The following is a 22,509-nucleotide window of genomic DNA, read 5'->3' as shown; positions in this document are numbered from 1 at the left end:
CAGGAACGCTCGACTTCAGCACCTCTGGAAAATGTTGAGGATGGGCCCTAGACAGTCGGTGGGAGACACCCTCCAGCACCTGTCTGCCTCCGTAACTTTAGTTACTACGAACTAACAAGCAAGTAGAGATGGTGGCCCTAGGCACCTCTGTAATAAGCTCACAGCGAACTTTTAAAATCTATGCTAGCAAATACTGCATTTATAATGGGAATCAATTTTATTCCATTTAATTTACTTATTTTTATTACTTACTTAATACCAAAAGTTTGTAAGAATTTGCAGATGGTCTAGGGCTAAACCGCCCTCTGAAAAGTTATACAATAAATTTAAAAATTAACCAAGGCACATTCATCCAAACCTGCTCTGAACCGAGACAAGGTTAAGCCGCACTCTGGGACAGAGGATTTGTAACAGTTCTGTCTATGGGCTGGGGTGTAGCTCACTTGTAGTTCACAAGGCTCTGGGTCCTATCCCTGGCCCTGTAGAAACTCCGTCTTTTAATTCTTTAGTTGGCCCAGATAAAACCTGATCAAGACACAGTGACTGAACCAAGACTATGTCTCAAGTTAAACAAATAAAACGGGCAGAGCATGGTGGCATAGACCTTTAAACCCAGCACTCTGGAGGAAGGTGGATCTCTGTGAGTTTGAGACCAGCCTGGTCTACAGCATGAACTTCAGAACAGCCAGGGCTACACAGGGAAACTCTGCCCCCCCCCCCTAAAAAGAAAGAAAGGAAAGAGAGAGAGAGAGAGAGAGAGAGAGAGAGAGAGAGAGAGAGGAGGGAGGGGGGAGGGGAGGGGGAGAGGGGGAGGGAGGGGGAGAGAGAGAGAGAGAGAGAGAGAGAGAGAGAGAGAGAGAGAGAGAGAGAGAGAGAGAGAACACAGAAAAGGAAATGGCTCAGTGGGTGAAAATGCTCATAGCATGGAGATCTGAGTTGGATCCCAGGATGCTCACGGTAGAGGGAGAGAATGCTGTACGCTGTCTGGTGACTTCCGCTTACATGCCATGGTGTGTGTGCGTGCACTGCACAGTTGCACATTAGTAATAATGACAAGGTAGACAAAACAAAAATACAGTTTAATGGATGTGTATTTGTGTTGCTGGAGACCAAACCCAGAGCTTCAGACATGCCAAACACTTTACAAATGAGCTCTGCCTCCCAACCTGGGAAGAATATTTAGAACATTAATTATGAATATCCCATAAGAAAATCTACGGTATGTAAATTATCATCTACCTCCCTCTCTCCCTCCTTTCCTCTCTCCCTCCCTTTTTCCTCCCTCCCTCCCTCCTTGCCTTCCTTCTTTTTCGTTGTTTTTGTTTGAGGCAGAGTTTCTTTGAATACCCCAGGCTGTCCTGGAACTTGCTCTGTATACAGACCCGGTGGGGCTCAAACCCAGAGATCCACCTGGCTCAGCTTCCCAAATGCTGAGACCAAAGGTCAGCATTCGTGACCGTAAACGACCATTTCTGATTAGAAATTAAAATTTCCATTAGAAAACCTGGCAAATCATGTCCGCCAACAATCAACGCGAGGAAAGTTTAGGGCTTGACTGATGGACGTGTCATGACTGTGCTACCGTTCACGAAATGAACATTTTGTCTGAACTCACAGATGTCGACCCCGAAGGCTGCTGGGAATGTGCAGCGTGAGCTACCAGACGCTTCTGGGGGGAGGGTGTGAGGGTCGATGTTGATCCAGCTTCACAGGATCCATAATCACAGAAGAGATACCCCTCCAGCCTTGTCTGTGAGAGTCTCCATCTTAGGGTAACTGGGGCGGAGAGACCCACACTAGTGTGGGAGGTGCTGCACTGCATGCTGGGGAAGGTGAGCTGGGCACTCTGCACTCCCTGACTGTGCATGTCATTGATGACCCCTGCTCCCGCCACCGTGTCTTCCCCACAGGGATGGACGGTGTCCCTTTAGCACCCACGGTCCCCTTAGAGCCATGGTCACCCCCTCCTCCCTTAGGGTGCCCCTTGTCAGAGATTTGGTCAGAGTAATGAGATAAATAACAAAACACCAGGTCACCTGATCAGACTGGTCTATAAAACGCCTGTGGCAGAGTCCCTGTGCAGAGGAGCCTGTGACCAGACACAGCCTGAGAAGCCAGCCACGCAGATGACCGCTCATGGGCACAGTTCCTGACAGCCACAAAATGAAAGCAAGCCAAATGTCCCCTCTGGCAGCCTGACATACAGGGCTGTGTCACACCATGAATAGTCATTAACGGCGAAAACATACAACAACCGAAAACTCTAGACAATGTGGGTGGATTGCAGGCTCCAGAAGGTGTTCTAGGAACCGTCATACTCCCCTCATGATCTATAAGACATTTGAGGACAAACTGTCCTAAATGCAATACTGTAGCGGGGCTCATGTCTCCATGGTTAAAGTGCTTCCCGTACAACAATGAGGACCAGAGTTTGGATCCCCAGGAATGCCTGTGAATGCTGGGTAGGCATGGTGGTCTGTCTGTAATTTAATTTACCATTCAGAAGGTGAGGATAGAGCAAGCTGGCTAGCAAGACTATCCCTGCTTATATTGGCAAACTCTGGGTTGACAGATATACACGCAGGCAAAGCACCCATAACACATAAAATAATATAACACAAATTATTTAAAAAATATTTTGAACCAGGTGGTGGTGGTGCACACCTTTAATCCCAGCACTTGGGAGGCAGAGGCAGGTGGATCTCTTGAGTTTAAGGCCAGCCTGGTCTATGGAATGAGTTCCAAGACAGCCAGGGCTACACAGAGAACCCATGTCTTGAAAAATAATAAAATGGACAAACAAACCACCACCATCATCATCACCATCACCATCATCACCACCACCATCATCATCACCATCACCATCATCACCATCACCACCATCATCACCACCACCATCATCATCACCATCACCATCACCACCATCACCACATCATCACCATCATCACCATCACCACCATCATCACCATCACCATCACCATCATCATCACCATCACCACCATCATCACCATCACCACCATCATCACCATCACCATCACCATCATCATCATCATCAACAACAACAATGAAAATAAGAGAAAGAAAAGAAGGAAGAGAAAAAGCACTTTAGCTGAAGATCAAGCCTCTCCTCAGGGAAGAGGGGGATGGGCTTATTAACCCTTCACCTCCCGCAGGCAGAGGAAGAGGGTAGTTGTTCTCAAAGCACATTTGCAATGGCCCAGGCACATGTACTCCTAGGTGTGGAGGCTTTCGATGCATGGGGGTAGAAATAGGCAGAATGGCAGCTGTCTACAAACCCTGTGTGGGCTTCATGTAGGCAACGGGGCTCTTACCTTTCCCACAGGCTTGCACCAGTCCGTACCACTCCCCACAGCTGTTGCACAGCAAGGTGAAGGCCGTTTCCCGGTGGCCTGTGACGGACCCTGGTACACAAACGTACAGCAGCTCGTCCCCCATCTCCAAGCCAGTGCGACCCTGGAGGATGGTGTGTGGGAATGACGGTGGATCTCCACACGGTCTCTCTGAGGAGAAGCAGCAACAGTTAGGGTCTGCAAAGTGTGGTGGCTAATCTCCCTTGTCCACTTGACAGGACTAGAATCACTACGGAAATGCATCTTGGGGCTGTCTGTATGGGATTTATATGGGATTTCTTAGATTGGGTTAACTGAGGTTGGAGGACTTTAATGTAGGAGCACCATTTCAAGAGCTCTGGTCCAGGACTGAATACAAAGGAGAATCTAGTGGAGGCAGTGGTGGTGCACACCTTTAATCCCAGCACTTGGGAAGCAGAGGCAGGAGGATCTCTGTGAGTTTGAGGACAGCCCAGTCTACAGAGTGAGTTCCAAGATAGTCAGGAGTACAGAGAGAGAGAAAGACAGAGACAGACAGAAAGAGACAGACAGACACACAGAGAGATAGACAGGGATGGAGAGACAGAGAGGCACAGAGACACAGGCAGAGGGAGAGCTGACTGGAGATGCAGGGCCCTCCAGCCTTCTTCACCATGTATAGACTGCAGCCTCAGACTATGAGCTAAAGGAAACCCAGCTTCCCCAAGCTGCTGTTGTCCACCTCAGCATCATGTCCAGTAACGGATACACAAGTGATTCAGAACTTTCCCAGCCTATGAGAAAAAAAAACCCTGCAGAGTGAACCCACCTACTGGGACGTCCTGTCCCCTGAGTGCCACCTATACCCAAACCAGGACCCCAGGGACAAGCTCATTCAACTCATGGTCTGGCAGAATGCCTGACACAGAGGAAGCCCAAAGGGAGAAAAAAAGTCGGTTGAGTGACTCATGGAGGTACCATGTGACTCAGCTTGGTACCAAGTTACAGTTTGTATTTTAAAACTGCCAAACATACAAGTCTCACGGCAGTTCATTTTGCCTTGTTTGGATGAAGGATTCGGTGTGTTGTCAAGAGACCTATCTACATGCAGAGGTGCTCTTTCCATGTACGTTCACATAAATACATTTATAGCATCTGTCAGATAGCTAGCGGTAATATGGCTACCAGTGGCAGCCATACACGTGAAAGATGTACAAATGGAAATATTCATTCTACACATATATAAATAAATGCACAGATACAAAGTTGCATATATACAAGAGTTGGGTGTCGGTTGATGCCATTATGCAGGTACAGGGGTGCTACTGTAAGTGCTGTGTTTTGAGTTCCAAGTCCCACTGTCCATTGCTGTCACATAGGAAAGTGTAATGCTGGCTTGTTAACTCTGTGTTCTGGTTTCATTTCCGTGGCTGTGGTAAAATATCCTGACAAAAAGCAATTTAGGGGGCACAGGTCGGCTCAGCTGACAGTTCCAGGCTACAGTCTGCCGTGGAGGGGAAGTGAAGATGGTGGGAACTTGAAGACCTTGACCATGTCACATCCACCATCAAGACAGAAGAGAAGAGATGAATGCTTGCCCACTAGCTCACCTTCTTGCTTGTGCTCGGCTCAGTGTCTCCGCGCTTATACATTCAGGACTCTCTTGCCTAGGAATGGTGCCACCCACAGTGGGCTGTGTCTTCTTCCCACATCCATTAATTCAAGGCAACTTCTACAGCCATGACTACGGCAGCCCAATGTTAATAATCCCTCATCGAGAGTCACCACCGATTCTAGGTTCTGTCAAATTGACAAAGTCAACCCTATACGCATCGTAATTTGTATTCCGCAACTTCGCTATGATCAACCTCAAGACACTTCTGTCGATTGTTTTGGGTTTGGGGGTTGGAGAGACGGCTCAGTGGGTAGGGGCACTTGCCCGCCAGCCGGCCTGGAATCTAGCCCCAGGACCCACATGGTAGGAGGAGAGAACCAAGTCTCACAAGTTATCCTCTGAGCTCCTATGCGCCAGAGTCATGTGCCCTCTACCCACTGAAAGCAAGTGAATAAAGAAATGTTAAAACATTGTTTGGGGTTTTCCACCTACACAGCCATTTTATCTGTAGGCAAAGACAACGTTAGCTTTTCTTTACTGCCCTGTCCACCTTTTATTTTACTATTTTATTTAAAAAGTTGACTTTTATCATTTGTTTACTTGTGTGTGGGGGGGTTGTACATATGTATGTTGGGTCTTCTAGGGCTGGAGTTACAGCAGGTGATCATAAACCACCTGATGTGGGTGTGGGAAAGCACACTCAGGCTCTCTGGAAGAGCAGTGCCTGATTTTAGCCACTGAGCCATCTCTCCATCCCCCTCTGCCCACCGTTTCCTTCCTTACAGTTCTATCTGTAGCTTCCACTGGATGCTGGAAAGCAGGGGTGGGAGGCACATTGTTTCTGACCTCACTGAGAAAGATCCGATCTCTCGCCATTCAGGGAAGCAGGAGCAGCAGAATTTTTTTCCTAGATGCTCTCAGTCATACTGAGAAAGTCCCTCCCTATTTTGACACCGATGAAAGTTTATTTTATTATCCGCGGGTGCTGGATCTGCTCAACTGCTTTTCTCTTGGCTCGATATAGTCATGTGATTTTTTTCTTCTGTAGTCCAATGATGTAATGGATTATCTCAATTGCTCTTTTAATATGAAGCCAGACAAGCACGCCTGGGGCCAACCTCTCTTGATTGTGTGTGTGTGTGTGTGTGTGTGTGTGTGTGTGTGTGTGTTTGCCCACATGCATGCACACACGTGCTGTCTATATGGCAATGTGTGTATCCATGTGTTTATGTGTGGTCATGCAGAGCCCAGAGCAGGACATCAAGCTTTGAGATATGGTTTCTTACTAAACCTGAAGTTTGGGTAGGCTGCTTGGTCAGAAAGTCCTCAGGACCCCCCACTCCCTACCCTGTCTCCATCCCCAGATCTGGGACAACAGGCACGCACAGCATTTTACTTGTATGATTGGGATCTGAGCCCAGGTCTTCCTACTTGCAGAGTAAGTGTTCTTATCCACTAAGCCACCTTCCCAGCTCCGTAAATTTGGGGTGGGGTGGAGCGGGGTCTCCTTACATAGCCCAGTGTGACCTCACATTTGTGATTCCCCTGCCTCTGCCTCTCTGGAGTGGTGGGTTCCAGGCATGCCGCCACACGTGGCTTGTGTGTTTCTCTTCTATCTTGTTAGATTGGATCCGCTAACGTTTTCTTGTCTGTGTTCATGAGATATATTGGTCTGTAGTCCTCTTTTCCTGGAATGTCTTGTCTGGTTTTGGTTTGGAGGTAATAATGGCCTCTCATGGAATGAATTAGGAACTGTTCCTTCTGCTTTTAAGTTCTGGAAAATTTCATAGAGAATCAGCATAATTTCTTCCTTAAATGCCCGGGCCCATCTGGGCCTGATGCTCTCTGTTCCAGAGTTGTTATTTATTCTGTTCTTTAACAGAGAGAGGCTCACCGAGATCGCTCCTGTCTTCTTACAGGGTTGCTAGACGGTTCTTCCCATGAACTGGTTTATTTCCTCTGGGTATCAAGGCTGAGGGTGCAGCTACTTGGGCCTTTTTTATCTTTAATCGTATGTATCTTTAATCATATGTATCTTTAATCGTATGTATGCATGTGTCTGGGCTTGGGTATGTGCACTCAAGTGCAGAGGACGGTAAAGGGCACCAGAAGCCCTAGAGCTGGAGTCACAGCTGGTTCGGACCTCTCCGCCTGTGTTCTCAGCTGGGGAACCAAACTGGCTGCTAGACTCATGACTCTCCTGATACCGGTGCTGACTGACGTCTGCGCCCTCTGCCAAAGCAGCAGCTGTTAACCTGCTCAGCCATTGCTCCAGCCCTAGTTATAGATTTATGTTATGATTCCTTTAATATCCCTGAGATAGGTAGTGGGTCTCCTTTTCTCATTTCTTCTCTTTCCCTCTCCCTCATCTCTCTCTTCCTCATCTCCCTCTCCCTCTCCCTCCCTCCCCCTTCCCCTCTCCTCTCCCTATCTCTCTCCCTCATCTCCCTCTCCCTCTATTTTGGTCAGGGGCAGGGGAAGTCTCACTGTGCAGCTCTGGCTGGCTTGAAACTTATTATGTATGCAAGGCTGGCCTTGAACTCAGAGATCTGCCTGCCTCTGTCTCCTGCATGCTGGCATTTAAAGGTGAATGCCACCACACCTGGCTGCTTTTTCATTTTCTTTCAAAAAGTATTTATTTTATTTGTGTATGGATGTGTGTGTGCACGTGTGTGTAGATGTGAGTGCCCACGGAACCCAAAAAAGGACCTCCACAAGAGCAGTGCATACTCTTCCCCTGTGTGTGTGTGTGTGTGTGTGTGTGTGTGTGTGTGTGTGTGTGTGTGCACGCACGTACGCGTAAGCACAGGCATTTGTCCAAGTGGGTAAAGGCACTGGCTTCACACGCCCAATTAACCAATTAGATCTTATTGTCAAATTGACTCAACCTAGAGTCATCTGGGAAGAGGGAACCTCAATTACTGTAATCGGACATGTCTGTGGATGTGTCTATGACAGATTGTCTTATTACTGGATAATGTGGGAGGGCTTAGCCCACTCTGGGCGGTAACATCCCTATGCAGCTGGTTTGGGCTATACAAGAAAGCTAGCTAAGCTAGAGCCAGTGAGTGAACCAGTAAGCAGTCTTCCTCCATGGTTTCTGCTTCAGTCCCTGCTTGAGCTCCTGCCCTGACTTCCCTCAATGATGGCCTGTGACCTGGAACTGTATGCAAAATAACCCTTTTCCTCCCCAAGTTGCTTTTGGTCAGAGTGCTTTATTTCCCATCCAAGTACTAATGAGGCCCAACCTCACTTAGGTTCTGAAATCAGATGAGATTGGGTACATTCAAGGTGGTATGGCCATAGACAGAGCCCTTCATCGCAATAGAAAAGTCCAGGACCTATGTTACTCTTGGCTTCTCGGTTTGTTTCTATTTCATCTGTCTGTCTGTCTGTCTGTCTGTCTGTCTGAGTTACAGAACGCCGAACCCAGGGCCTCACACAGGTGAGGCAAGCATCCTAACACTGAGCTAAGCACCCAGCTCTCTTAGTCTAACATCTAGGCAGGGAGTTACTTGACTGTGGGCTTGTTGCATGCAGATATAATCTGTGTGTTCTTAACCCTGCTCAATGCTCTGTAAGAAAATCATGGGCAATGTATTCGTTAAAAGTCGTGTAGGGTTGGAGTGAAGAAACCAGACGACTGCTACTCCATTCTTGTAGAGCTCTTTTTGAGCTAGACAGGACTCACGGTCACATTTCACACTTGAACCTGAGTTTGTCCCTGCCTCAGTGATCGACTTGTTTAGCTCATCTGTCTGTGGCTAACTCTGCACCAGGAATTCTAACATCCTTCTCAAGGCAGAGAAGTACAGACCCAGGATTTGAAACCAGGGATTGGATGCAGAGGGCCCGTGAGTCTGCTCTCCATACAGTGTTGAATTTAGATCCTTTCCCCTCAGAATGACTGAAGTTTAGTGTAGACTTGTCTTTCGCTATAGACGTGGGTCTCCGTGTGGGGAGCAAGCTCAGGGGCTTGTGCTCACCTCCAGTCTACCTCCAGAGACTAGAACAACCATAAGATGCCCAAAACCTACATTCTAAACAAGAGTTCAGCAATGGCTTCCCACCTCCTCCTTAAAATCCAATACAGTTTTCTTCCCCTGCAGATAACTGTCCCTCCCTCCGGGGACAATTCTCAAAGGCACCAAGATCTTCCTTGCTGCTCTCCAACATGGCTACCCAGCTTGGAGACGTCTAAACCAGTGGTTCTCAAGCTGTGGGTCATGACCCCTTGAGAGATGAATGACCCTTTCGCGGGCCTAAGACCATCAGAAAGTGCAGTCGTTTGCACTACAGTTCACAACAGTAGCAAAATAACAGTTACGAAGTAGCAACAAAAACCTTTTTACGGTCAGGGGTCACCACAACACGAGGTATTAAAGGGTCACAGCATTAGGTGGTGGAGGACCACTGTGCCATCCACAAAGGTCAGAAGACTAGAAAATCCACAAGAGTCAAGGAAACAGTGCACAGAGAGCCCTTGACTAGATAAAGGGGAAGAGTTGGGAAGACTCAACTCTATTTCATTTGCTTCTGGGACATGGAGCCACTGACTCTATTTGAGCCTAAACTTGAACACGGAACACTCAAAATCTTGAAGGAGGACGGTCCTGACCACCCTCTATACCCAGACTCTACGCCCAGGTAGATAGAGGTTAAAAGATAGGCTGAGGAGGGGCTAGAGAGATGGCTCAGTTGGGAAAATTTCCCAAAGCCAATTCTGAGGCAGGGGGCTCCCCCAGGCAGACCTAAGAATTGGTCCCCTTCAAAAATTCCCATCTGTCTTATCTCGGGGACAGTGAGAATCCAGCTCTTCTTGAAGGCATAACAGAACTGCCCTTCCCTGTCTTTAGGGGAAGTAAAGGTGACTGTCATGTATGGGGTGACAACGGCTGTAAGAAAGGGAGGTGAGGCCAGCTCGGTCTCAGGGGCAGAAAACAGCAGCACAGTGTTGGCTTGGAGTGTGGGAGACAGGGTGGAAGGGAAGCTGGAAGCAGCCCAACCTCCAGACGGTCAACCCAACGGAGCCGCTCCCAAAGCAGAGGTGAGGCGTGGGGGGAGGGAGGACATGAGAACAACGTCGCGGGAAGGAGGATGGGAACGGGACGACCCAAAGGGAAGAGGCATATTTCATCAGCATCCCGTCAGTTAAAAATAACGGCACGTATTAGTCTAAGTGAGATCACCACAGGACTGGAAACTCACTGTCTGAAACAAGAACACCGGAAGGAGCGAGCCGCATCTACATCTCGTGATGAACTCTGCTTTAAAGAAGTGTGGGAAGGGCTGTGCGCATGCGAGCCAGGCCCCATCGTCCGTCTGGACATTTTAGCAGATGCCTGTCTGCCAGTTTTGAAGTTAGCACTCTTCATTCTCCTGGTCTTGCCAGAGTGGAGCATCACCATAGTGACTCCGCCATGACGGGCCACCCAGAGAGAGGGTAGAAAGAGGGTATGCTGCTGGGGCACCCAGTTGAGCCTCACCTATGTCAAGTAGGAACCTCAGATCCTCTGAGCCAGGCCTACTGCCTCCACCTTCAGGTTCTCTCTGCGAGCCTTATTAACGCTGCACGTACTAGGGAAGCTCAGGAGAGCTCACTGAGCAACACTCGGAAGTACTGGGAACGCCTTGGCCTGCCAGTGCTTGCTTTGGCCAAGGAGGCAGTCCTTCCTTTAGTAACCTATGCCTCTCATCAACTCTGTAATCCATCAAGTCCCCATGAGGGAAGAGCAGCCCCTCTACCACCAAGCCCCAAGGGCTGTGAGGAATGGCTTACACAGTCCTTCTAAGGCAGGACAGAAGGACGGCCGGACATACAGACAGGTTACAATGGGAGATGGCAGCTTTACCCAGCAGAAACTCAGGTTGGAGGTGGGGCAGTGTTTCTACCCTGTCAGTCAGGCACCTGAGAGTGACCCCTATAAACTGACCACTAGGTTTGACTTAAGTGGAGTCATTTCTGGGCCTGGCACTGGGGTCTTCTCAGAGGTGAAATGTGTCTTCACGTCTCTCCACGTCTCACTAGGAGAAACTCACTGCATGGGAGGACACACGCAACCATTTGTAAATTCTCCTCTGCTCCCTTTGAGAGGAGGTTGTAGATGTGGGGCCCTTCACCCCTAAGAGACTTTGCCATGCATTTCCTATGAGCAAGGATGACCCCTGCCACAGCAGCAGTACTTATCAAAATCAGGGCATTGGGACATTGATGCCATGATGTTCAAGTCACAGTAGCATATCCATATTCAAGTAGCATCGAATATGGTTGCTTTATTTCTAGTCCAGGATGCAATCCCAGATTCCATTTCATTACCAATTCTCTTGTCCTATTTTAATCTACGACAGCTGCTTAGGCTGCCTCTGTGTTTCCAATTCTCTGCATTTTAATTTATTTTATCTTAATTTATTTGAGTGGGGCGTGTGTGTGTGTTTTGTCTGTGTGTGATGTATGTGGGGATGCCAGGTGTCTGTGTGATGTGTGTGTGTGTGTGTGTGTGTGTGTGTGTGTGTGTGAGAGAGAGAGAGAGAGAGAGAGAGAGAGAGAGAGAGAGAGAGAGAGAGAAAAAAGCTGTTTTATGATGTGTGTGTGTGTGTGTGTGTGTGTGTGTGTGTGTGTGTGTGTGTGTGTGTGATGGGTGGACTGTCTGTATGATTGTGTGTGTGTGTGTGGTGCTGCCTGTGTAGGTATGTGTGTGCAGATGTGTGTATAGTGTCTGTGTGTGTCAGGATGTCTATATGTGTCATATATATCTGTGTGTAGTATCTGTACTGTGTGTGTAAATGGGACGTCTGAATGTCTACTGTATATGCATATGTAGTATCTATGCATTTGCACTTGTGATGTGTGTGTGTAGAGTGCTGTGTGTGGGTATCTGTGTGTGTCTATGTGTATCTGTGTGCACATGTGTGCATGCCTGCACACACTTTTGTGGAGACCAAAGGAGGATGCCAGGTGTCCGCTCCGTCACTGCTGGCCTTACTCCCTCCATGGTCGGTTTTCCTTTGAACCCGAATCTCACCATTATAGCTAGGGTGGCAGCTCTTGAGCTCCCCAGGACCCAGGCTACCTCCAAACCACAAGCGGGCCATTGACTTTTAAATGAGTCTAGCTAGGATTAGCACAGGAGCCACAAAAATTGTAGGGCTACCAAGCTGTCATTTTAAGTCACTCCACTCCGGAGTGGCACTTAACGTCATAAAAGCTACAGAGGACCTGATTCCTTGAGATCACTAGAGGAACAAGGCTCTGTTCTGTTTCCCTCAGGGGGTCAACACTGCCAATGTCTGGGATCCAAAGGGCCATTTGAATTTGTATATAGGGCTGACAGATGTTAGATAGATAGATAGATAGATAGATAGATAGATAGATAGATAGATAGATAGATAGATAGATAGATAGACAGACAGGGACAGACAGATCTTGCTCTCTCTAGATGTTTGTAAAATCAAGGTCACATCTCTTGGTTCTTTGATTAGACTGATGGAGAGATGGTTCTGATGGCCTTTCATAGAACCCAGCAAATGGAAAGCATTTCCTAGAAAGAGAGCTCTCACTGTGAGATAGGCTGGTCACTGGTGACTGTGCGGCCATCATCTACCAGTACACATGACGGTGCTCACGTTTACCAATTCTAATGACGTCTTCCCCGGACACAGCGATTTGCTGCATACAGAGGCAGGCGGCCCAAGCATTTGTGCTTTTAACAGTATGGTCTGATGTTTCTAATGTTGAGAGAAATCTGGGACTGGGGAGATGGCTCAGTGGGTAAGAGCACTTACTGGTAAGCCATGTGGTGGAAGAGGAGAACTTTAATTGCATGAGCTCTCTCTCTCTCTCTCTCTCTCTCTCTCTCTCTCTCTCTCTCTCTCTCTCTCTCACACACACACACACACACACACACACACACACACACACACACAGTGGCACTCAGGAAGTAGAGGCAGGAGGATCAGATGCCATTCTTAACTACATGGTGGTTTCTAGTCTAGCCTGTACTACATGGGACCCTGTCTCAAAAGAACAAACACCCTCCATGCCCAGAACATTCAGATTAAATCCTTCAGGGTGAGCGCCCCCATACCAGTATTTCTAACACTTCCCAGGCAAAACTTGTTTCTGAGACCCGCTAGTTAGCCTGGCATTTTCTCCATCACATGAACAGCCCCACTCGGCAGCATGTGTCTCCGACAATGAAGCCCTTCTAGCCTCAGCCCTCCACAGCTGCTGAGAAACTTCCTACTGGCTTTCTCTGCACCACTGGGCTGAGTTTTCCAACAGGAAGTTGAATTTTTCTCCCCCTCAGGCAGTTTCCTGCATCCCATACATTTCTTTTTCTCAGAAAATAGATTTTTGAAGATTTACTTATGGGGCTGGAGAGATGACTCAGCAGTTAAGAGCACTGGATGCTCTTACAGAGAGGATCTGGGTTCAATTCCCAGCACCCACGTGGCAGCTCTCAATTGTCTGTAACTCCTGTTCCAGAGAATCTGACATCTCCACACAGGCATACATTTGGGCAAACACCAATGCACATAAAAATAAAAATGAGGAATACAAATCTTTTTTTTTTTCTTTTTTCTTTTTTTCGGAGCTGGGGACCGAACCCAGGGCCTCGCACTTGCTAGGCAAGCGCTCTACCACTGAGCTAAATCCCCAACCGAGGAATACAAATCTTAAAAGATTTATTTAGTTATTGTATGTGTATGAGTACTTTGCCTGCAGGTAGGTATGTATGTATGTATGTATGTATGTATGTATGTATGTATGTAACTTGTCATGTGGGTACTGAGTCCTCTGCAAGAGTAACAAGTGCTCTTAATCTCTGAGCCAATTCTCCAGTTCAGAAAAGGGATTATGTTAAGGTATTGCCCTTATTAGGAAGAGAGACAGAAGACCATCAGGATCTGTACCAGACACACCCAGGGCTCTGTTCTCATTCCCTAGAAACCTGGCCCTTTCCAGGAACAGGGTTCCTGATGGGCACCTTCACCTCTTTGTGGGACGGTAGTATTGCACCCATACAAACAAAAACCCAGGAGTCACATTTCCTAACACATTCCTTGACCAATGATTGACCACTATCATTTAATTATTTTATTTATTTATTTTTTTCAAGACAGGTTTTTCTATGGAACCTTGGCTATCCTGGAACTCACTCTGTAGACCAAGCTAGCCTCAAACTCACAGAGATCTGCCTCCCTCTGCCTCCTGGGTGCTGGGATTAAAGGTGTGCGCCACCATCATCCTGCCTACCTATTTTATTTTTAAAATTATATTTTAAAATTATGTGTGTGCACATGTGAATACTAGTGTCCACAAAATCCAGAAAAGGTTATTGGATGTTACAGGAGGTTGTCAGCTGCCCAACATGGGTGCAGGGGACCAAAGGTCCGTTGGAAGAACAGTAAGTGATCTTAGCCACTGAGGTGGCCCCTCGATCTGCCCTGGTAAGACTCAATAAGGCATGTTCAGAGAGGTATCACCTCAGTGTGTTTGTCTAGTCAGCCCACCCATGATAGCAGCTCCCACCCACAGCCTCCAAGACCCTCACAGACACTGACCTTCGTCCTTAATACACAGAGCATTGTACTTGGTACCGGGAACTGGGTGGCTGTCAATTGTCACGTCTATAGCCCTCACGACTGGCTGTTCACCGATCCCTTTGCTGCACACCGTTGTCCTGAAACAAAGGAGAAGCCTGGGTTAGGAGAGTGTCTTTGGGTTGAAAAGAATGATTTTCTTCTATCAGGTGAGTCAGCAGATATTTGGGTGATTTGTGTGTGACCTTTGGACAAAAGCATCCAAAAATAATCGTTCTCCATAGACAGAGGTCATGTTTTGGAAGATGCCTGATGCTGGGGTTGACTCAAAGCATCAGTCTGCTCCCAGAGGCAATACCTTTTGATCCTTTCCACGATCTCTTTTTTTCCTCTTTACTATGGAGAAACTCTTTAGAGGAACCACTCGAGTTTAGCTTTACATTCTATGTTATTACTGCATGTGTGTATGAAGATCAGAGGGCAGATAGATCAGGTCTCACCTGCTACCAGCAGGTTCCTGGGACTCAGGCTTGGCAGTAAGCACTGTCACCTGATGAGCCTTTTCTCTGGGCCTCATTTGAGTTTTGAAAAGGTTTCATATTTGGGCTGGAGAGAAGGGTTAGCAGTTTATTTCCCAGCACCCACCGTGCCTGGCAGCTCACTCCGTCCTGTAGCTCCAGGAGGAGTGAGCCACAAAATCCCCACATTGCCGGACTGCTGAGAATCAAAGGCTTCATTTACACGAAGTTGCCCTGGGCATCTTCCCCAGAAGAATGCCTGACTTTTCCAGGCTGGATGTCCCAGTCCGATGGCTTCTTCACTGAGACACTTCATAGGCACAGTGGCATTCTTGAGGCGGTGGCCTTCTGGTTGGGGATCAGGGTGGGTGGGATATGTCTTAGGCAAGGGACATGACACAAACTTTGAAATCTCTGTAAATGGTCTCACTCCCATCTTCCCTGGACATGTCTTCAAGATCTGGCTATACCCGACCTCGAAGGAAGCAACATTCACTATGCGCCTCTTGAGGGGACCACTCCATACTGTCAAGAAGCCCACGTCTGAGCAAGAGAAGGCAATGCTCGCCATAGAGCACGTCTGAACTGCAGTGGACAATGCCACGGCAGACTGTAACCTGGAACTGTCAGCTGAGCCGACCTGTGCCCCCTAAATTGCTTTTTGTCAGGATATTTTACCACAGCCACAGAAATGAAACCAGAACACAGAGTTAACAAGCCAGCATTACCCTTTCCTAGGTGACAGCAATGGACAGTGGGACTCGGAACTCAAAACACAGCATTTACAGTAGCACCCCCAAAATGAAAGTATACTTAAGTATAAATCTAAAACTAATGCTAAGCATGCGGCAAACTGCAAGGCGTTGAGGAGATATAGGGAAAATATTCTACGTAAACAGTGAGACTTGATATTGTCAACAGGTGGGGTCTTTCCAAGTTGATTTCTTTTGACACAATACCGTAATCAAAATAACCAGTGTGGTCTTACGGGTGGGATCAATCGCTAAGACGATGTAACTGAAGGACTCAGAGCAGCCAACTCCATAGTGAACAACAAAGCAGGGGTCCACTGTGGCTGGGTTTCAGGACTGCGAGGTACAGTAGGCAGGAGAGAGCGGTGATTGTGGGCCAATAGGATTGATCGGTGGGACAGAACAGAGAGCTCAGAACTAGATCCCCACGCCTTCAGCCTATTGATCTTTGGCAAAGGAGGCAGGATGGAATAAAGACGGTTTTATCAACTTAGATACCAGCAAAGCTGGACATCCAGAAGGTTTCCTTAAACTCCTCAGAAACATGAGTCTGGTGCCAAAGGAGGTCAGAAGAGGACATTGGATCCCCTGGAACTGAAGTTACAGATGGCTGTGACCTGCTATGTGCATGCTGGGAATCAAACCCAGGTCGTCTACAGAAGAAGCCAGTGCTTTTGATGGCTGTGCCATTTCTCCAGCCCCAGGGATTGTCATCTTAAAGTTACTATCAGGGCTGGAGAGATGGCTCAATGGTTAAGAGCATTGACTGCTCTTCCAGAGGTCCTGAGTCCAATTCCCAGCAACCACATGGTGGCTCACAACCATCTGTAATGGGATCCGATGCCCTCTTCTGGTGTGTCCAATGACAGCTACAGTGTACTCATATGCATAAAATAAATAAATAAATCTTTAAAGTTACTATCAACCCAGGCTGATATACGGAATTTCTTTTAGCGGTTGTGTCTCCTGAATCTTACTTATTATTAGTGTCCTAGTATGACTGGTTCTTTAAATTGTGTGAGAAATGCTATGCTAACAAAAACTGTTTGTTGAAATAAATCAAGGCCTGCAGTAGAATCGCTCTCCTTAAAAGTAAAATTTTATGGATTCTTCCTGACACCCGGAGATCATCTTTGAGGTCTAAAGATGCAAACACTTTTGGGACATTCACTCCAGCTAATCCCAAGACTTAACTTCCCTAAAGCATTCCACGGATCAGGAACTCAGCACAGAGTGGGGACAACCATCTACGTCAGTGCTTCTCAACCATCCTAATGCTGCAACCCTTTAATATAGTTCTCCGTGGTGTGGTGACCCCCAACCATAAAATTATTTTCATTGCTACTTCATAACTGTAATTTTTGCTACTATTATGAATTGTAGTGTAAATATCTGTGTTTTCCGATGCTCTTTTGCTGGTCTAATGGCCCTTTCACAGGGGTCAAGACCTAGAGGTTGAGAACCACTGATCTAGACCCTGAGCTGGGATGATTTGTAGGCTAAGGAAAACGCAACAACTGGGGGCCGGAGGCAGCTGGGTCTTTTTGCTCATTTCCGGCAGTTAACATTGAATGTTGCCTAGGACTGGTTAGGCAAGGGCCCTGTGTGAGGCCCTAGACTTCCTCAGCAGGTAGCCATCTCATCTGTATCTATGACTTTTGCACAGCTGTAGGCAAAACACCCAAGTGAGACAACTAAGGGAGTTGGTTTCCGAGACTTCAGTCCATACAGCTGGAGAAGTACGGGGGCGGGAACCACCTAGTCTTGGTGCCAGAGGCTGACTGATCATATGACTGAAGGCCGGGATACAGAAAGTGACAGGAATCAGGCTGTGCGACTAAACTCAAAGACCAGGCCCCCAGTGACCCACTTGACCAGCTTGACCCCACATCATACACATTCCACACGATCTTCCCTACAAATAGTGTCTCCAGTCTGGGGACAAGCATTCAAAACAAGGGCTCATGGGGGACGTTTCAGATTCAAACTCTAGTTACCTCTCAGTAATTATAAAGCGACAAAGAAAGGACTCCAGAAGCCAGAACATGCTGGAAGGGCTGGGTAAGGTGGGAGCAGAGACCCAAGAACTGACCGGAAGCTGAATGGTCAGCTAGCCTGAAGAGCAGAGAAGCAGAAGCAAGAGAGACTCTGGTCTGACAAGGCTGAGGAACTGACTTTGAAAAGTTGTTCTCTGAGCTGGACAGTGGTGGCGAATGCCTTTAGTCCCAGCAGTTGGGAGACAGAGTAGAGTCAGGTAGAGTTTGAGGCCAGCCTGGTCTACAGAATGAGTTACAGGATAGCCAGGGCTACACGGAGAAATCCTGTCTTAAAAAGCAAAATCAAAACAACTAAAAAGAAAGGTAAAAAAGAAAGAAAAGAAAGGCTGTCCTCTGATTTCCGTGTGTGTGTGTGTGTGTGTGTGTGTGTGTGTGTGTTGGGGGGTGTTGGTTTAGGGGGAGGCATCCAAAAGCTGATATGCACATGCACACATACACACAAATAAGTAATAAATTGAACATGCTAGAAACCACAGTCTACTTCACATAGCCTGTCCTGCTGTCCCTGCAAGCCCCCACACACATCGAGGCAGGGCAGCTGAGGTGGTTGCGGACTTACCCGAGGGTACCATCAGCCAGCCAGCCTGTCGTGCACACCGCGGAGGCACAGTCCTGAACCACCCTCTTCAGCTCTCCGGCAGACACCAGGTGGGCACCCCTGCTCTTGCAGGACTGTCGAGCCGTCTCCAGGTCCAGACCCTGAGAGCCATTCTGAGAGTCCAGCAGGAAGAGCTTCCCTACGTAGGATGAGAGTGATAGGTGAGGTCTGAGGCATTGTGAAGGGAGCTCGGTGCTTGTCTGCAGACACTGTGCACACCAGCCCTGGGACCTGAGCTCAAATCATCCTCCTGTCGTATCTTCCCGTCTCTCTGGGAGAAGAGCAGGGCACTGAGTCCCACTGGTTCTATCTACTATAAACAACGAATAAACAAACATGGAAGTGGGGTAGGGAGATAGACTGGTTGGTTAAGTGTTTGTCTTTGGGGCTTAAGGGCCCCAAGCCTGATCTGTAGAAACCACATAAAAATAAAGCCAGGAGTGCTGTTGTCTTGTAATTCCAGCCTTGAAGGGGTGGAAACAGGTAGATTATGGGCTCACTGGCCAGTCAGCCTGGCCTACCTGAGGAGTTTCAAGCCAGTGAGAGACCTGTGTCTCAAGAGTACAAGGTGGGCAGCACCTGAGGACAACAGCTGAAGTTGCTCTCTGACTGCCAGGTGCATATATGCATATGCACTTTCTGTCTGCTGTCTGTCTGTCTGTCTGTCTGTCTCTCTCTCTCTCTCTCTCTCTCTCTCTCTCTCTCTTTCTCTCTTATATATGTGAGTACACTGTCGCTGTCTTCACACACACCAGCAGAGGGCATCAGATCCCATTACAGATGGTCGTGAGCCACCATGTGGTTGCTGGGATTTGAACTCAGGACCTCTGGGAGAGCAGTCAGTGCTCTAAACCGCTGAGCCATCTCTCCAGCCCCTAAACTTTAATTTTTTTTCTTTCTTTTTTTTTTCCGGAGCTGGGGACCGAACCCAGGGCCTTGCGCTTGCTAGGCAAGCGCTCTATCACTGAGCTAAATCCCCAACCCCCTAAACTTTAATTTTTAAAGAGACCATTTTTTTTTGTCCAAATTTCTTTAAGTATCTATAGTAACGATTCGGCTAAACAGTCAGTGCCCCTCCTCCCGGCATAGACAAGGCATGTGGCAGGCTGGTAAGCACAGACCCAGGGAGGGATCTGTTCACAATATTCTTTAGCGTTCTTCATGGCTCCTCTACACAATGGAGGGCTTAGCAAGCCGAGTCTTCTTAAAATGAAGTGTGCTCACAATTCTCCATAGGCCAAGTGGAGAGAGGAAAAAGGAAGGTGGGGGGGGGGCAGAAAGCGTTTCCAGCAAGGACAAACACACACATAGGGCTCCTCAGTTTCCCCTGCTCGATGGCAATCCCAGCTCCTGTTTTCTATGTCCCTCCCCGAGCCTGATAGGCACAAAACTTTGGTCTTGATCCATGTGGCATTCCACTTAAGCGTTCATAATGGGGTGAAACTCGATAAAACATCATGGAAAGAGATGTTGGTCGAGGGAATTAAAGTTGGAACAAAAGTAGACATTGTTCAAAAGTTAGTACTAACCCCCCCACGCCCTAACCCATTCTATATGCGTTCTTAAAAATCATCCGAATTTTCATAACCCAACACTGGGCCAGCAATCCCAAAGCATTACCAATGGACATACTGTGTGGCAGCAATGGAATGTTCTAGAATTAGATGTGCAAACATTGTACAACAAAATAAAACCGCAGTTCTACATTTTTAAACGGTAATTTTATGAGGCATGTCTAGATCTCTAAAAAAGTATATTTAAATTTTTTTTATATTAAAAAATCGGGGCTGAGGCTGTGGCTCAGTGTCTGGATATTTCGACAGTACTGCCACATAAATTAATTGATAATTAATTAGCAGTCATTAACAACCTTTAGAGTTAAGAATGTTTTCTCTAACACTTACAGACACGGCCAGGGCGCCCAAGCTCTTCCTTAGAGCACGGTACGTGCACACCCAGCACGTGTAGTGTCTGCGGAGGGAGACAGTGTCCCCTCACCCTTTTCTCAAGCACCAGGGGTTTCTTTCCCTGATCTTCCGCTTCCTACCTTATGCTATACAGGATTAAAATAACTCTATTTTAACCTATGCAAAGCTTCCTAAATCAGTCGAGGGCTTTTCTCCCGCATTGGTCGAGGCTGTCCTAAGGGAGGACTTTCTAGAAACCCTCCGAAGCTAAAGACAGCAGGCTCCCTTCACATCCTCCAGCTCCTGTTCAGAGAGGGGTTTTGTTTTCGACAGCTAAACACAGCTGAATTAGCTTTTCAAACGGAAATTGTATTGACACAGGGCTCTAATCCCACTAGTTTAAGGACAGTATCAAAAGCTGAATTCAAGGGCCAGCGAGATGGCTCAATGGCAGGGGCGCTTGCTGCCAAGCCCGATGACCCGAACTCCACCCCTAGGGACCCAGGCAGTGCATCGGCAAGGAGTGAATCGGAGTTGTCCTATGACTTCCACACTCATACTATGGCAAGCATGCGAGTAAACACCCCCCCCATTTGTAAAATTAAGACTGAATTTGGATTTTAAAAACAAAGTAAAACACGCACGGAATAAATACCAAATGTTTAACAGAATTTTAAGCTGAATTCGGGTTCAATAAGACAAAATGGGACAACGTCATCTGGCTGCTACCTGGTTTTCCATCTTCCGTCCCAAGGCATCCATCCCCACCTGGCGGTTTAGCTCTCGCCCTGCTGTTTGTTTTTTAAATCGTGTCCTATGTCCCCCAACACCCCAAGTGCCTCAGCTGGAGCGGTGTCCTCTACCCGGGACACTCTGCTTCCCCGTTTGCCCGGGGGGTCGATCCCCATTCAGGATCAAGACAACTCGAAGATTTTGTAACCTCAGACTCAGGGAAGGGCACCCACTTAATAGACGTTGAGAAACGGGGGCGAGGTGGAGGGGATGAAAAAGCGACCCCAGCAGAGGAAGTTCGAGGGCAGCCTAGACGTGACTCCAGAGCTCTCTCTCTGGGCAAAAGGCGGTGGGGAGCGCGGGGAAGGGCCGAGGCTAGTGATGCTGGGGCGCAGGGGTCGGTGATGCTGGGGTGCAGGGTGGCCAGTTCCAGACGGCATCTCCGACCCCATTGGCCTCCCGCCTGCGGACACTCACCCTCGGCTCGCACAGGAGGCGGCTGCAGAGCCAGCAGGAGCAGCGCGGCGCACAGCGCAGGCAGGCTGCGGGGCGCCGGCCATTGCGGCCCCGCGCTCATGGTGGTGACGTCCGCGGGTTGCGCGCGGCCCGAGAGGTTCGGGGGATGCTGGTGTCGCGGCCCGGGATGCTGCGGGAGTCACAGCGGGAGCGCTGGGACCCGGGAACTCCCGGGGGTCTCGGTGGCGCCACCCAGGCGGCTGCAGTCCGGCTCCGCCTTCGCGCTGGGCACCTGGGAGTCCCGGTGCCAAAAGGGGCTGCGCCCGGGGCCCTGAGGGCGGGCAGTGGGTATCCCCGAGGGGAGGACGGTCGCTACGCAGGGTTGACTGGGCGCGCAGGCTTATAGACAGACCCTTCTTTAAACGAACCGTTTTTTAAATGAAGAAGGGAAGCTGCTGATTTGCTAGCCTCGGTCCTCAGGACAGCGAGCTCCTACATCCCATTAGGAAAAGGCCATCTTGGGACTGGGGATGTGGCTCAGTTGGCAGAAGGCTTGCCTGGCAGGCGCGGAGCCTGAGTCCTATTCCCCAGCACCGCAGAGAACCGGGCGTGGTGGTAATCGCTGGTAATCTCAGCACACCAGGAGGTTGGCAGAGGTAGAGGGAGCGCATCTCATTTAAGTATTTCCTTCAAAGGTATTTCCTACATCACCCTAGCATTCCTGAGCATCGTTACCACTTAGATCTTGGTGACCTCCAGAGCGCACGGAATTCCCAGGTATGGAGGGCAGGTGACCTGAGAAGTCACACTCTTAAGTAAGCGTCTCGTCTCGGTAAATCAGTCCCAAGGTTGGTCCCACCCAGGATAGAAGATCCTTTCCAGTTTACGGGGTCCTGTCTCTCCAGCATCTCTCCTGGCCTGGTGGCCAATGTCTCTGTAATCCTGACATTCTGAGACCGAGGCAGGAGGATTGCTGCCAGTTCCAGGCCAGCATGGGCTACA

At 48.4% G+C, this 22,509-nt stretch overlaps 1 protein-coding gene across 1 annotated transcript in view; it reads right to left on the bottom strand.

Annotated features, from left to right (window-relative positions):
• Susd5 (sushi domain containing 5) overlaps positions 1–21,716 on the bottom strand; it is a 36,837-nt gene extending 15,121 nt beyond the window's left edge. Inside the window, exons 1-4 of the mRNA XM_032910988.1 lie at positions 21,529–21,716; positions 18,374–18,551; positions 14,509–14,627; positions 3,333–3,521 (exon numbers count right to left, since the gene is read on the bottom strand). Coding sequence (XP_032766879.1) covers positions 3,333–3,521; positions 14,509–14,627; positions 18,374–18,551; positions 21,529–21,628 — 586 coding nt within the window. The 5' untranslated portion in view covers positions 21,629–21,716. The remainder of the gene's footprint in view (positions 1–3,332; positions 3,522–14,508; positions 14,628–18,373; positions 18,552–21,528) is intronic.
• Between the last annotated feature and the right edge of the window lie 793 nt (positions 21,717–22,509).

This window comes from Rattus rattus, chromosome 8, assembly GCF_011064425.1.
Source record: "Rattus rattus isolate New Zealand chromosome 8, Rrattus_CSIRO_v1, whole genome shotgun sequence".
Lineage (NCBI taxonomy): Eukaryota > Metazoa > Chordata > Mammalia > Rodentia > Muridae > Rattus > Rattus rattus.
This window is presented reverse-complemented; position numbering and strand designations above follow the sequence as displayed.